Below are 15,203 nucleotides of genomic sequence, written 5' to 3' on the forward strand. Positions count from 1 at the left end.
TTATACAATTAGTTTTGATATAAATTAGCTACTAGGGATAAATCCAGGATACTAATATGTGTTCATTACTAGGTTGACTATTTAACCTAAGTATGAGACGTATCTCTCGACGAGATCATCTCATACAATAATGTGTGTTCATTATTTTCTTCAAAAGTGATTATGTATGTATGACGAATTGATATAGACTAACGGAAAAGCAAATCAAGAATTGAACAAAGAACATGTAAAAGTAAGTTATGTTCCTAGGTACTACTTCCCTTAACGCATCTCCAAACCTAAAGTTTCTTGCACCTCAAAATAATTTTCCAATTCATGTCTTCTATTCAAAGATTTCCTTGTTTTTGGTATACTAATATACGCTACTGGCGTGACAAGGTTCTAAAAAAAAATTTTAAAAACTAAGATGATTAAATTCTCGAACCCAATCGAGCAATCACAACCTCTGATTGATTCGATTTCTACCATTACAACAATAGAATCCTCGATTCATGATCTTACTAAGTTATGGAGGAGAAGACAAAATTATCAACAAAAAATGTTCAAATCCTCCAAGAGTAATCTAATTAGCAATAGTAATATTGTTACACCATGGAGACTTTACCTAGTGAATGTCCTAGAATCCCTTCAAGCTCAAATTATCATTATTATTCTACTTGTATTTTATTTAGCATTGTCTATAGTTGAGCTTTCATCTTCTATGACACAAACTTCTTGCCAAAAAATGGAAGGGAAACTAGAAGCATGGTATCATTGGGTAGGAATTTCAATTTTAAGCCTATTGTGTTTGAGGGTATTGCTTTTAAGTGTAGGGTTAGGAAGGCCATTTTTCGAGAAACCGGGTTATGTAGTTGATGGGGTGGTGGTGGTGGTGGCGTTGGTGTTGGAGGTGGTGTTAGCAAGGGTTGGAGGCGAGTTCTTGTTGTTGGTGAGCTTGTGGCGAGTGGTTCGCGCGGTGGAGAGTGTGTATGAGTTGAGTGATGATGCTATCTAAGCCAAGATTGAGGAGGTGGAATGTGAATTTGGTGTGTTAAGAGAGGAAAATAAGAGGTTCTTTTTTTTTTTTTTATTTTGTACTCATCACTATATATATATATATATATATATATATATATATATATATATATATATATATATATATATATATATATATATATATATATATATATAGATACACACACACACACACACACACACACACACACACATACACACACTTCTTCTCTTCTTTTTCATTTTTTTTACAATAACATACCCTTAATTCAAAAGGTCTCCTAGCTAGCTCCAATGCATCAGTACCAGGCTCGAGCCAAGGTGGCTCGAGCAACATTTCTCGAGTCAGAAGCTGAGAATTGCACATTTGACGCTCGCTCGACCTGTCGAGCAAGTTGGCTCGGGTCGAGCGAAGTGCATTCACATTTCTAAAGCTTGTGATCATCAGCTGAATTTAATTCAGGAGCACAGTACATCTGCTCGACTGGTCGAGCACAATGGCTCGGGTCGAGCGGAGCTGAATTTTACATTCTGTCCCATTCTTGATGTTTCTGATGTTGGACCTGAAGGTGGCTCGACTGGTCGAGCGGGATTCGCTCGGGTCGAGCGAAATGTGCGGCAGCAACATGTGTGATCTTTTTAAAGTATCATTCGAGGTCAAATTATATTTGTTGCTTCTAATTGTTGCTGCCAAGACTGCCAACCACCCTATCCTATCCACTAGGGGTGGCACCCCCCTCCTATAACGTAGGGGTGGTGGAGCAATCATGAAACCACCACCCCCCACTTGTTTTTTGAAGCCTATAAATAGAGAAGAGGAAGAAGGAGCTTGCATCTCAGTTTTCACCTTTCATCTTGAGTAATTTATGTATTCTTCATAGCTTTGCTTTCATTTCAATTAAGAGTTAGTGTTAGCATAATTTCTCTTTCAATTCAATCTAGTATTTTCACTTTCCAAATACAATCTTTACTTCATCCTTTATTGTAATGTTTTGCAACTTGGGATTCTTCAACCATTGATGTACTATTATCGAAGCTTTTGGAAGGTTTTACTTTGAATCATCAATTCATCTTATTCATCCTTATTCCTTAGATTTAGCTCAAAAGAGTAATTTCTATCCTTACTTATATTGTTTTCAATTCATGTCACTTAGTTCCTTTGATTGTTTGCTTTAGTTTCATATATTCATGCTTGTAGTTCTTCAACTTATATTGCTTTCATCTCTTTAGGATACTCTAGCTTAATTTATTCATCTATGATTCTTGACTTGTTGCATTCTACAATTTCAATATGAGTATGAGTGAGTAGCTTATTTTGGCTTAGGCTAGGCATTATCACCATGAATGTAGTATGAATTGTTTTCTTTACCTTTGGTTTGGTTGTGTTGTTTATGGTTTAAGATGGATTTTGCTATCATGTTGTAGTGTTGTTGAATTGAGGGCAAGAGTCGATTTTTAACGATAATCTATGCTTAAAAGTTAAGACATCTCCATGAGAATAGGTAGATGCTTTGATTGGAAATGTTGAATGTGTGCTTCATGCCTTAATTTATGCTTAGCTTCATGAGAATAGGTAGTTGACTAGTTGAGTATGGTTAGGAAGCTTTTGTTGCTCGAGAGAGAACATTAGTGCTTATGATACGTTCTTCTCCATAACAAAATATCCATGACCTTAGATTAATGTTTAGTAAACACTACTTTGGTGAGAAAGCCTAGCTTATGCCTCTTAGTTTATTGATCATTTTATTATTGCTTTTAGTTCATTGTATCCTTATTTACTTTTATTATTTGTTTTCATTAAGTATTTTTAATTGCTTGTTTTAATTATTTCTATCTCCAAACATCATATTATACGTTTTCGAACACACTAATCGATTGAGAAACTATTAACTTAACCCCCACTCTTTGTGGATTCAACCAGTACTTGCTGACGTACTAGTATACTACGCTACGTCGTGCACTTGCGGTATTACTATTGAAGGACATAAAGTCCCGATCAATATGGGTTGGCCAAAATTTAATTTATTAAAAAAAACAGTGTAGATTTAGTTAAAATTAGATTTTTTAAAATATAAATGATTTAGGTTGCTTGTATGGGCCGCCATACCGTGAGACGGTCTCATACAAGACTTGGTGAATTTCACTAAAAAAAAGGTTTTATTATGAGATATATACATATTAGGAGAGTTTAAAATTTTTTAAGAATTCAAGATAAATATTTATATGTAGCCAAGATTCATAATTGTGTTAGCATGAAACTATATTAAATGAGAATTTGTAAGAATAATAATCATTTCCACCAATTACAAATAAATAATTTACTTTTCTTAATCGGGATTAGTCGGGTTAATATATCAAACATCAACCCATTACAATTTAATTCACATCAAATCATTTTGAGCATAACGATAAACGAATTACTCCTTATTCTTTCATATTGCAATAATAGGAGACACAAACTATGGAAGGAATATTGGCATTGTTAATTTTTATCATTATCAAATGTCATTGTGGGGATAATAGTTTACCGTCCTACTTGTCAATTTGTCATGGCTTCCTTACTTGCTTGTTTTCTTTTGTGACAAAGATACTTTTTAGTCCGCCATTAAAAATCATGTTGAATTTCAGAGTTTAATTTTTCATATATTTCTCTATTTTTATGGTCTTTTCTATAATAACAAAAGTCTTTTTCTTTTTTATAAAAATTATAATACATATATAGTCATCTTTTTTTTATACTATATAATATAATATAAAGACTATAGAATTTTAATCGATTTAGGTATAATATATAAATTAACTGGATCTCTAAATTTATATTTAGTATTTTATAGACAAAATACTCACATAATTTTGACCTGATCATTAATCTATACTTGATCCATTAACCTAGATTCAATCCATGACATATTTTTCAACATAATTTAATGCATGCGATTCTCATATTTATCCCATGCTAATTTTATTTTAATATTTCAAATATTTGTAATCCTCATATTTTTTCAATCTATTTCCTCATTTTATAAATTATTTATAAAAATTTTATCATTTTTTATTCACATAAATGTTCTTATAAAAATATAAATAGGAAAGAAGAAAATAGTAATACCTAAAACAAAAGGAAAAGATATTGCCAAATGATATTAGATATGACTATATATGAGTCATATTATACTTCTATGACCATATAAAAGTTTAATAATACTTGCATAAATGCATCACAATTTACTCTTATCTTTTTTCTCCAGTAAACTATCAAATACTCCTCATAAACAGTTATCTTAAAAATTATGTCTTGGTGAGTCAAGTTTAAAAAATAGTTGGTATTCTGAGAAATTATCTTTTTGAAATATGTTTTGCAAGTCCAATTTAAGAAAGTTTAATGTATATTCTTACTCTATATTATTTTTATGGGCCGATTAAATAACAAATCCTCTCAAAAAGACTGTCTCTCAGAAGAATTTACATTTAACGGGAAATCTTGTATGAGACCGTCTCATTTAACGGGCCCGTATAAGCAGCCCAAAATTGAACTTATATAGCAATTTACTAAATAAAAACTTTTTTTTTCATTAACTTTTGATAAATTAAAATTGGACCAACCCATATTAAGTCGTTTCACGGTGAAACGATCTTAGTAAAGAATTTGTCTTTAAAAACAGTCATATTTTAATTTTCTTTGTAATTAGTGATTCTACAATGGACTATTTGGCCCGTGTAGAACGCTTCTCATGGTAAGACCGCCTCATATTATATTTTGTGAAACAATTCGTATATGAAATCGTCTCACTATGAGACGAATACATTCAATCAACCTATTTATCAAATTGATTACTTTAATATTCTAAGGGATCAATTTAAGGATATATGTTACAACTATAGTATTCACATTAAGATTATAATTAGTCACATTAAAATTATAAGTTATTTACGTTAAATAGTCTAATCTATTTTTTTATTTTTTTTATTTTTATGTACTTGAGTTGCACATTCCAGATCAAAGTCATTTGCATTGAGGCGAGGCCCAGGTAGGGATGGCAATGGGTATTGGACCCGACCCAAATCCGTGGATCCGTATCCGTTTTTACGGATCTGGAACAAAAAATGGACCCGTCGGATCCGGGTCGGATCCGATCCATTTAAAATTCACGGGTCCGGATCCGGATCTGAGAAAAAATCCAGACCCGGACCCGCGGATCTGGAGGACCTGTTTTTTAAAAAAATTTTTTTATATATTAAATATATATTAAAATATATGATAAAAATACCTCAAAGGGCTCAAACCCTCATTTTCCCTCCCTTCTCACTGCCTCAGCTCTCAGCACTCAGCAGCCTACCAAAGTCCTCACTTCAGTAACTTGCGTTCTCCTTCTCAGTTCTCCTCTCCCTCACGCGTTCTCCGTCTCAATCAGTAACCTTTTCTTCTCCCTCACGCGTTCTCCTTCTCAATCAGTAACCTGCAGTCATCAGTCATCAGTTCACTCAGAGTCACAGTCGATACTCGAGTACTCGACAGCCACACCGCCCACAGCCCACAGGCGACCTCACTCCCTGCCGACAGCCACCGCATACTCCTCCCCTCTTCTCACAGGCGGATTTGAGGGTAATAAACCCTAATTTTGATTTCTTTTTCTACAATACTTTTGATTTTAGTGGTTGATTTTATGCTTTCTGAATGTTTTCACTAGTTTGTTGTTTGATTTACGATATTCATTGAATAGCCTATTTTTTAGGTTTTTTTCAATTCATGGTTTTTTTTTTGTACATTGCAGGCTATTTTTATTTAGGTTGTCTAATTATAGATGTTTCTATACATAAGATTTTGTGTTGTTCTATTCTGAAGCTGAAATCTTTAATCACACTCACTTTTTTGTCGTTGTGAGTCACACTTGGCCTTTGACATTGTAGTTTAAACTAAATACAAGAGCTTGAACATGTAAACCCAGCCATGTTAATGACTCCTCAAAATGAATTCTGTGTAATTTTGTTTATAAGGTGCCTTTTTGAAATTGCCCAAAACCCTTGACAATCTTACAACTTATAAAGTTATTTGCTAGAGATTTTTGTTTTCTATGACTTTTTTTTGGCTTATCGGGGAATTGGGTTTTTAATATGAATGAAAATGCAGTCATTGTGGTTGGTAATGTTCTTCTGGGTCTTGCAAATACATTTAAAAATACAAAAAAAAAAAAAATCAAAACTGGACCCGTTTTGGATCCTGGATCCGGTACTGGATCCGCAATATCCGCGGATCCGGATCTGGGTCCTGCAAAATTGGACCCGCGGATCTGAATCCGAATCCAGGTCAAGAAAACGGATCTGGATCCGGGTCCACCTAGACCCGGTCCAGATCCGACCCGTTGCCATCCCTAGGCCCAGGAGTCTCACTTTCCCCCACAACCCAATGAAGTCGTTTTTTTTTTTTTTTGAAAATAGATAATAAAAATATATATATTTGATTTAAAAGAATTATTCACATAGTGTACAAGATTATTATCTTTGGAGGAGATAAGGATAGATTCAGGCTGAAGAAGTATTTTCCAGATTGCCCACCTTACTGAAAAGTAAAGGAAGTTTAAAGGTTAAATCTATCTGTATTTCACCCTCCAAATAACCTTACTTTGTTTTTGTTTTTTCTAATTCAAATTTATTGTTTGATATGATTTGTAATGTTGGTAATTGATTGATGTTTTTGTATGCTTATATATTTGGCTTTCTTGATTGTGCTCGTTGAGAAAATTTTCTTTGATAAAGAAGGGTATGTTTAGGGTTTGATTGAAGATGAATTTTCTTCTTTTCATGGGTTTTACGGGATTTTGAGATGGGTTTTAAGAATTTTTTAATGGGTTTAAAGAATTTTTGTTGCCCAATTTGAATTTTAGTTCTATACTTAACTCGTTTAATCTTTTTGGTAGTTGGTGATTTCTAGAAGATCATGATTGGATCTTGCTTTTGTGGGCATAACTTTTCCTTTTTCTTATGTTGATTGGCAATTGGCTTCTTCTTTGTCAGCACAATTCTGGGTACTTTATTGATTTTGACTAGACTGAAATTGTGGGAGAGGAAAGAAAAGTTTCAACTTGTTAGTACAAGAGGGGAAAATTCATGGTATGAATCAAAAAATTTAGATCAGACCAAATTGACTGGTTTTTGATAGCTGAGTAGTTGATACAATTGTTCAAGTGTTTTATTATTTTGTGGGTAATGGCCAATTTCTGTGTACATATATTTTTGTTGTGCCCTATGTTACTTGGACACAGGGATTGATGTCGGATATTGATGTGTGTTTAAGTGTCTAATATGTCTAAATATTCAATTTTACGCCTAAAATGAAGTGTTTAAGTGGCATACTAATGTCTGAGCAATAAGTATCGGACACGGGTAGGTGAAGCAAAATGAAGAGTCTAAGTAACATAGGTTGTAATTTTGCAAGACAAGTTGGTGGGCCTTAGAACTTGGAAGTAAATTTTGCTTCATAGAAAATCAAGGAATTTGAAAATTTACACCTAGCTTATACTAATAATAGTTGATATTTCAATGCAGGCGACGAATCATGTCCCAGCAACAAGTTGACGAATTTGATTATATGGTGGATGAACATGATGCGGCAGATTTGATTGATGAACTAGAAGGAGATTTCTATGCTAGAGAGGATGGGAATTTAGGAATGGAGTTTGATGAAATGCGCAAGTGAGATTCAGCAGTGATCATTGTATGATTGGATTGGTTCTTTTGGGAAGTGGGTTAATGTTCTCATTCAACACAGTGTTGAGGAAATTTCGATCAATTTTTATAAGAAAATTACATATTGGAACTGATGTGAGTAAGTACAATTTATGTGCATTCCTTAATTCTTGTACAAAAATCAGAAATTGCCAATTGGGTTTGCAAATTCATGCTAAGATAGTTCAGTATGGTCATACAAATAATCTAATATTAAGTAGTGCACTTGTTGATTTTTATGCTAAATGTTATGCTATTGAGGATGCTAGGAGGATATTTGATGTGCTGAAACAGCATGATAAAGTGTCGTGGACGTCGATTATATACGGGTATTCACAATATGGTTGTGGAGTTGAAGCGAATAAGTTGTTCAAGAAGATGTTAGAAAGTGATATAAAGCCTAATTGCTTCACTTATGTAAGTATCATTGCTGCTTGTATGAGAGGCAAAGAGCCTCTCGACCAAGGCAAACTAGTTCATGCCCATGTTATCAAGCTTGGATTTGTGAATCAAAGTTTTGTGGTGTGCTCTTTGATTGATTATTACTCTAAATGCAGAAACGTAGATGGAGCTTCCTTGATTTTCTATGAAGCAAAAACCTGGGATAATATTGTCTACAACTCAATGATTGCTTGTTACTGTCAGAACTTCTATGTTGAAAATGCAATAAGGTTATATTTACAAATGAGAAATTGGGTTATAAATGCTACTGATACCACCATGACCAGTATTCTGCACGCGGCTAGAATGGTATCAAATGTTCAATTTGGTAGGCAGGTGCATGGATTGATAATAAAACTAGGTTTCTTGACTAATTTGTTTGTTTTGAGCTCTCTGATTGAGGTGTACTCCAAAAATGGATTCATTAATGAAGCTCGATATGTTTTCGACCAAACCATTGAGCGGAACAATGTTCTTTGGACATCAATGGTTTCAGGGTATGCTCGGAATGGGAAAGCAGTGGAGGCGCTTGAACTTTTTGATCAAATGATGGCAGCTGGATTTGTGCCTGATCATGTTTGTTTTACTGCAGTGCTTAGTGCTTGTAACCATGCTGGTTTTCTCGATAGAGGTGTAGAACACTTCAATAAGATGATAAAGTATTATGATCTGTCTCCTACATTAGATGAATATGCTTGTTTGATTGATTTGTATGCAAGACAAGGACATCTAAGTAAGGCAGTTCAAGTAATGGATGATATGCCTTTTAAACCCAATTGTGTCATTATGAGTGCTGTATTGAATAGCTGCAAAACTTATGGTGCAGTGGAGTTGGGACGAGAGGTTTTTGATCGGCTACTTTCTTTGCAGCCGCACAATTCTGCTGCGTGTCTAACAATGGCTCGTTTATGCGCAGAAGCTGGCTTATGGGACGAGGCTGCTAATATCAGAAATATGATGAAGCCAAAAGGAGTGGAAAAAGGCGCTGCGTGGAGTTGGGTTGATGCAGATGAACAATTGAGATTTTCGTAGTCTGGTACAGTGTGCCTCCGTATGTTGCTCGATGGTTGTCTTTCGGGATATTTTGGGCCAATTTGAACGCATTAATTGCAAATTTAAAAAGCGAATTAGCTGGTGAATTATGGTATAGATATTCTTAACAAAGGCAGAGGGAATTTGAAGTCTTGGAGCAAATTATTATCAACTTCACTTATGAAGCAACTGATATAATTACCATTTACCAAGGTACAAGAATTTAATTGCACTTTGCATGCAGTTAGCAATATAATTACAAGAATGTCCCTACTTCAGGGGATTCCATAAACAAGGTTGGACATTTGCCAATCGAGGTTTAGGGTGCCTTGTAGTGTATTGTTTCTTTGAATACATTATATGTTTGGTGTCTTGTTTATTGACTTATTTAGGTGTGATTAGGAATGGAAGTCAAAGGATAAAGGTGGAAATTATTACGACTTCTTCTATAATTCGAGGTTTTTTGAAACCGACATTATTACATTTTCAGGTTTGTAGCTTTCCGTTTTTCAGTACTGTTATTTTGGAGGAAGATAAGTGTGAATCCTTTTATTTGATCGTCGTTGGGTGTTTACTCGGTGATGGATGTCTTTCCATGTGGAGTGAACGTCGTGCTGTGAAATTGTTGGGTCTTTAACTGGTGGTTAGGTGATTTTTCCCCTTTTTCCAATGACGGTAATGAACGTGTTCAATGCCCGTTTCTTGAAATTGCTCCGGGTTCTGTATCACAGTACTGCCTTGTCATCGCCGTCCTTGGTCGACAGCTTTAGGAGTAGCACTTTCTTTATGTGTCTTGTCCCTTTTAGAGTGCATTTCTGTATGTATCGAACATTCTTATTAGAGTACTCAAACACCACCTTCACGGTGCCCAGTGCTGAATGTTTGACAAGCAATCAATATAATCTTTATCAATGTGCTGGTTTGAACTAGTTAGCTACGATCTTGAATAAACCAAGTGACGTTCTGTCCCCTTTTTTAATTTTAAGATAACAATTTAGAAATAGTCTTGGTTAGGAACAATGTGGTTGACGGAGAACAATTGAGACACATAACCAGTGTTATATGATTCGCTAATCTCGTGAATCATGAATTGACAAAAGCGAATTATAGTCAGTTTTGGGCTATTCTTGAACAAATTTCAGCGAATCGCGAATTCAAAAAGTAAATTAGCTATCGAATCATGTTACGCTGCACATAACCAATTGGTGACAAAGGGGTAGTTTACCTCTGTAAGCATGTGTTCTCTCGTCTTTTTCAATGTAGGTAATGGACATAATGTTATTTTCACTTGCAGCTACGAAATCTTGTTTGGGCTACTTCAAAACATAGTGTTTATCTTATGTCCAATTATCAAGTGATGCATTGGTCATCAATGACTAGAACTTTGTCCGAGGTTGTAAACTTTGCCGGCCATGTCTCCCCGACCGAGGTATGATTTATAAATCTGTTTTGTTGTTAAGGAATTTACCCGATTATGTGAATCGTTGTTCCAATTTTCAGCGATGAGGAGATTGGGTTCTTCTCCCCTCGTATCTCCTTTGCTCAATGCTGTCTTTCTAGCTTCTTTTTAAAGCGCTTGTTTATCCAACTCTCATGGCGTTCGTTGTTATCAGAAACACAAAGGAAGCTTGTTGGAAGGTTTTACCCAAACTCAAATCAGTACATTAGCAGTCAAAGACAAACTCATGGTTGCTGGAGGATTCCAAGGAGAATGAGTATGCAAAGTATGTTAGTTTCTTGATCTTTTAATTGATGCATGTCCGTTGCTCCTATCATGTGGGAAATCTTTTAACTTTTGATTTCACCCAATGGTGAAATGCAATATTAGTGTCTCGAGTCCGTGTTGCTATTGAACTTCCTTTAGATTCGATAGTATTTTGACCGATGTTAAATAATTTTCAGCGTCTTGATAAACCTGGAGTCAGCTTCTGTGCTCGGACTACATATGATGACAATGCTATCACCAACGCTGTTGAAATATTTAACAGTCTGAGGTAATGTAATCTTGGCAAGTAAGCACCGTGAGTTAATCTATTTTGATACTGGACCTCGTTACATGGAAATCCTTTGCTGCAGTGGCTGTTATCATTTTATGGTGTAAAATAATGACTCTGGGATACGGGAATTCGATATGGAGAGATTTCAGCTTTTAAAGAATTTCTGTTTTCCTTGGTCTGTAAATGTGAGTATTTCTATCTTTATGTTTTGTGCATCATTTGTTTCCTTCCCTCTACAGCACGCCTCCTAGGAAAAATTTGACCCAATGAAGGTAGAAAAGGAAAAAAAAATCCATTTAGGGGGGGGGGGGGGGGGGGTTGTGTGTGTGTGTGTGTGGAGGGGGTTGTCACATCTGTATACTGCATTCATTGCTACCTGGAACGACATTCAGTTAGGAACAGGGAACGGGAATAAGAACAAGGAATGCAACCTTGATTGACTCGTGAAAGATTGGGTACGGGATAATTATGTGAAAAAAATATGTTTGAAAACAAAATTAAATTAAAATGATTTTTTGCTTTAAGAAATTGTTTTTAAGTGGAATTTTTTTGGTTTTCTACGTTTTATCTTGTTTTTTTCCTCCCTTTTATTCTTTAATTAGTAAATGAAGGCCAAAATACTTTTTAAAAAAGGTCTTTCACACCGGGTTGTAACCTTAAGCGATTTGGGTCGCGTTTCGTGGTGATTAGGGACGAACGTTCCCGGATCTTGGAACGTGATTACGTTCCACGTTCCATGTAACTATGTTGCATTTGTTTGATTTTAGTCGCACAACCTTTTCTAGCTTATGACTCTTTCTTTGACGCAGCACACATCAATTAGCCCAGATCGAAAGCTCATTGCTGTTGTGGGTGATCATGTTGACGGTTTGCTTGTCGATTCACAAAGCGGAAAGGTATGGAAAAATACTCTTAAAGGCGTGAGCATCTTTATGTTCCTGTTTTTGGCCATATTTTGGTATATCTATAGGCTGATATTTGCTGTATTCAAGTATAATATAGTATTTAAGATGGTGTTAGGTTGAATGGATCTCTTAAGGTTCTTATATATATATATATATATATATATATATATATATATATATATATATATATATATATATATATATATATATATTAGTTGGCAAAATTTCATAGTTTATGATGGATGTTTTGTTGCATATTTTTTATCGAGCTTATTGTGAGGAGAGGAGTAGCTCAAAACAGAAGTCTCAAGGATGAAAAGATTGGGCTTCTGACTTTCTGATGTTGGGAGGTTATATAGATTGTTGTAGTTGTCAGTTTTTACAGAATATGTCTGGTAATGGGAATGAAATACTAATATGGTAAGTAACTTGGATGGGCAATTAGCATTTTTTACATAATGTGGTTATAGATGTGAGAGTTTTCTTGTGACATAAAGCTGGATGGCTCTTCATTTCTTCCTTGATTCGTGATGCGATTTTCTCCCCCTTTTGTTAATTTAGGTTTTTGTTGCTCTAACTCTTCACTTCAACTTAAGTAGCCAGCCCTTAGTACTTGGATATTGCCTATGGGTAGAATATTTAGTACCCACCTCAAATTGGTTCAAAATTTTTGGGATTGTTTTTCTAAAATTAGACACATTTCCTCATACAAAATTTTTGGTCTTTATCAGATGAAAATAGGGGGGCTTTGAGCTTCATTTTATATATTGTATCTTGATAAGGACTGTTAATGTTCAACTTCATTTCTTCTTCAGGTATTCGAGATTAGGTTTGTGCTGTATGTCTGATTCGTTTTTGTTACAGTGCCATAATGGACACACACTTTGTTCAGCATGTAAAACAAGGGTTCACAATCGGTGCCCCACCTGTAGACAAGAGCTTCGGGAAATTTGATGTTTGGCATTAGAGAAGGTGGCCGAGTCTTTTGAACTTCCTTGCAAATATAGATCATTTGGTTTCACGGAAATTTCTCCTTATTATAGCAAGCTGAAGCATGAAGCTCTTTGTAACTTCAGACCATTCAGCTGCCCATATGCAGGTTATGAGTGGACATGCATATTGGTTTCTCACATCAGAGATAATCACAAAGTGGACATGCATATTGGTTGTACATTCAATCATCGCTATGTAAAGTCTAATCCTCTTGAAGTTGACAACGCCACTTGGTTGTTAACTTTAAGTAATTATCGGTTTCATGTTTTATTAGGGCTAATATGTGGTATTAGCTGTATTTAAGTAGGTTTGTTGCCTTGGGAACATTAGGTGCTAAGAATCATATATAAATCGAATTTTCGTATTATTCGAGTTGCAGATTTCTTCTAATGCAAAACCCATGTTCATATGAGTTCTCATTGTTAGATTTGGCTGTTTTTAAGCTCGTCCATATGATCTCATTTCAAAAAGAAATGTCCAGAAATCATTTGATGTTCAAATGTCAACATGCTTTTATCTGTTGGAAGTTTGGAAACATAGAATATAGAAGAAATTATTGAAATTTTCAGGTTTTGAGTTTTGATGCTTCACTTCTCTCATGATTTGGGATTTCCATAACTACATAGAGCAATTCGAGTATTGGACATGAAACAAATAGAATCTCATGAGAGATAAAGTTGGTTACAAAATTTTTAAGTTGAATAACATCGAAAGAGTTTCTGAATGTCATCTAATTTTCTATACTACATAATCCTTGGCCGTCTCGGAACATACTACGATTTCTAGTGGAATAGGACATGACCCTAAACTAGATTATTTTCCCTTTTTGAAGTCTGAGTCCCTAGAATCATATCCGCTGGCTTGTTTATATAACTTGATATTGAACTTGAATTGCCGCACAAAAAGCTCTGTATAACGAAGCTTAGGGTGGAAGTTGAAACAAATTATCAGGAAATTTGTTGGAGAGTTTTCACGAGTCGGGAAGATTTATAAGAGTATTACTCCATCTGTCCCAAAAGATTTTCTTTTTAGTCCGTGTCATTGGATTTATCCTATTTTTATTTTTTGCATTCACTTTAATTCTCGACCACACATTTGACTTTTTCATTTTGTCCACACATTTTTCTCCCTTTTCTATAAAATACACCTTTTTACCACTTTTATTCACTTTTTTTTATATTTATTTCAATTGCACGTAGGACTATTCATTTTAGATAGAGGGAGTAAATAAGTGGCTTAAATAAACTTATTTGCTCTTGGCAGTTTGCAAATGATCATTGTGTAGTTGCACATTTATAAATGATGATAAGTGCAAGTTTTATCAATGTTTGTGGTGGTCTTATTTTGCTGTAATTATCTTCTTTTTTAGGTTTTCTATTGTTTTGGCGAATCTTCTGCTTGCATTTTGAACGTTTCAGCTTAGCATGGCTCCGATTTCTATGGCCTTTCTACGGTTCATGGGCGACGAAACCGATGCTCGAAAATACAGTTATAGCTTAGAAGTGGGTGGATATGGGAGGAAAATGACATGGGAGGAAACCTCACGAAGCATTCATGATAGCCACAAAAAGGTTAGAGACAGTCATGACGGCCTCGTTATGCCTCGTATATTAGCACTTTTTTTCTCAGGTGAGGATAGGAAAGAGCTAAAGCTTCGGATCACTAGAAGAATATGGAAGGAACAGAATCTAGAATTGACTGCCTGCATATCAAATCTTTGCAATTGATGATCAATTTTGCACAAAATTCTGCTGCGTTCATATTCTAGTCATATTCACATTTTTCACCATTATTGAGTTTTTGACTCGCGGGGCAAATCACAAAAGTATCATCTAGATATCAGGCTGTATATTTTGTGCTTATGATGTTAAGATAGGCGAGTGATTGTGATTATGGTCTGGGAAGTTGTTGTGTGCTTACACTAACATGAGAAGCTCCTAATTGAAACTCCGGTCAGAACGCACGAACTTCTGTTTGATAGTTTTATGTTGTATACGAAAATTGATTCATTTGAATAAAAAATAAATTGGACCGAGCCCTCTGGCTCTGTCATAGATGAAAGTTGCTACTAAGGATCTGTGGATTGGTATACTTCCCGCGAAGAGGAAGCTTTGTTTGG

The 15,203-nt window shown here is 35.0% G+C and overlaps 2 protein-coding genes and 1 pseudogene across 3 annotated transcripts; all 3 read left to right on the forward strand.

Annotated features, from left to right (window-relative positions):
- Positions 1-5,631: 5,631 nt before the first annotated feature.
- LOC130799470 (putative pentatricopeptide repeat-containing protein At3g47840) lies at positions 5,632-10,165 on the forward strand. Of its 2 annotated transcripts, XR_009039268.1 has the most exons (3): positions 5,632-6,574; positions 7,537-9,402; positions 9,592-10,165. XR_009039268.1 is itself a non-coding variant. In XM_057662572.1 (2 exons), the coding sequence occupies exon 2, from the start codon at positions 7,708-7,710 to the stop codon at positions 9,187-9,189; it is 1,482 nt and encodes a 493-aa protein (XP_057518555.1). In that variant the 5' UTR covers positions 5,632-6,574; positions 7,537-7,707; the 3' UTR covers positions 9,190-10,165. The 2 variants fall into 2 exon arrangements, 1 of the variants encoding a protein (XP_057518555.1); XM_057662572.1 differs by having other exon boundaries at positions 7,537-10,165.
- Positions 9,221-13,496, forward strand: LOC130799368 (uncharacterized; annotated as a pseudogene).
- Positions 13,497-14,476: 980 nt separating this feature from the next.
- Positions 14,477-14,893, forward strand: LOC130799471 (E3 ubiquitin-protein ligase SINAT5-like). Its single transcript, XM_057662574.1, has one exon. It carries the CDS (start codon positions 14,509-14,511, stop codon positions 14,809-14,811), a length of 303 nt encoding a protein of 100 aa, XP_057518557.1. The 5' UTR covers positions 14,477-14,508; the 3' UTR covers positions 14,812-14,893.
- Positions 14,894-15,203: the final 310 nt, after the last annotated feature.

Source organism: Amaranthus tricolor, chromosome 14 (assembly GCF_026212465.1).
Source record: "Amaranthus tricolor cultivar Red isolate AtriRed21 chromosome 14, ASM2621246v1, whole genome shotgun sequence".
Classification (NCBI taxonomy): Eukaryota; Viridiplantae; Streptophyta; class Magnoliopsida; order Caryophyllales; family Amaranthaceae; genus Amaranthus; species Amaranthus tricolor.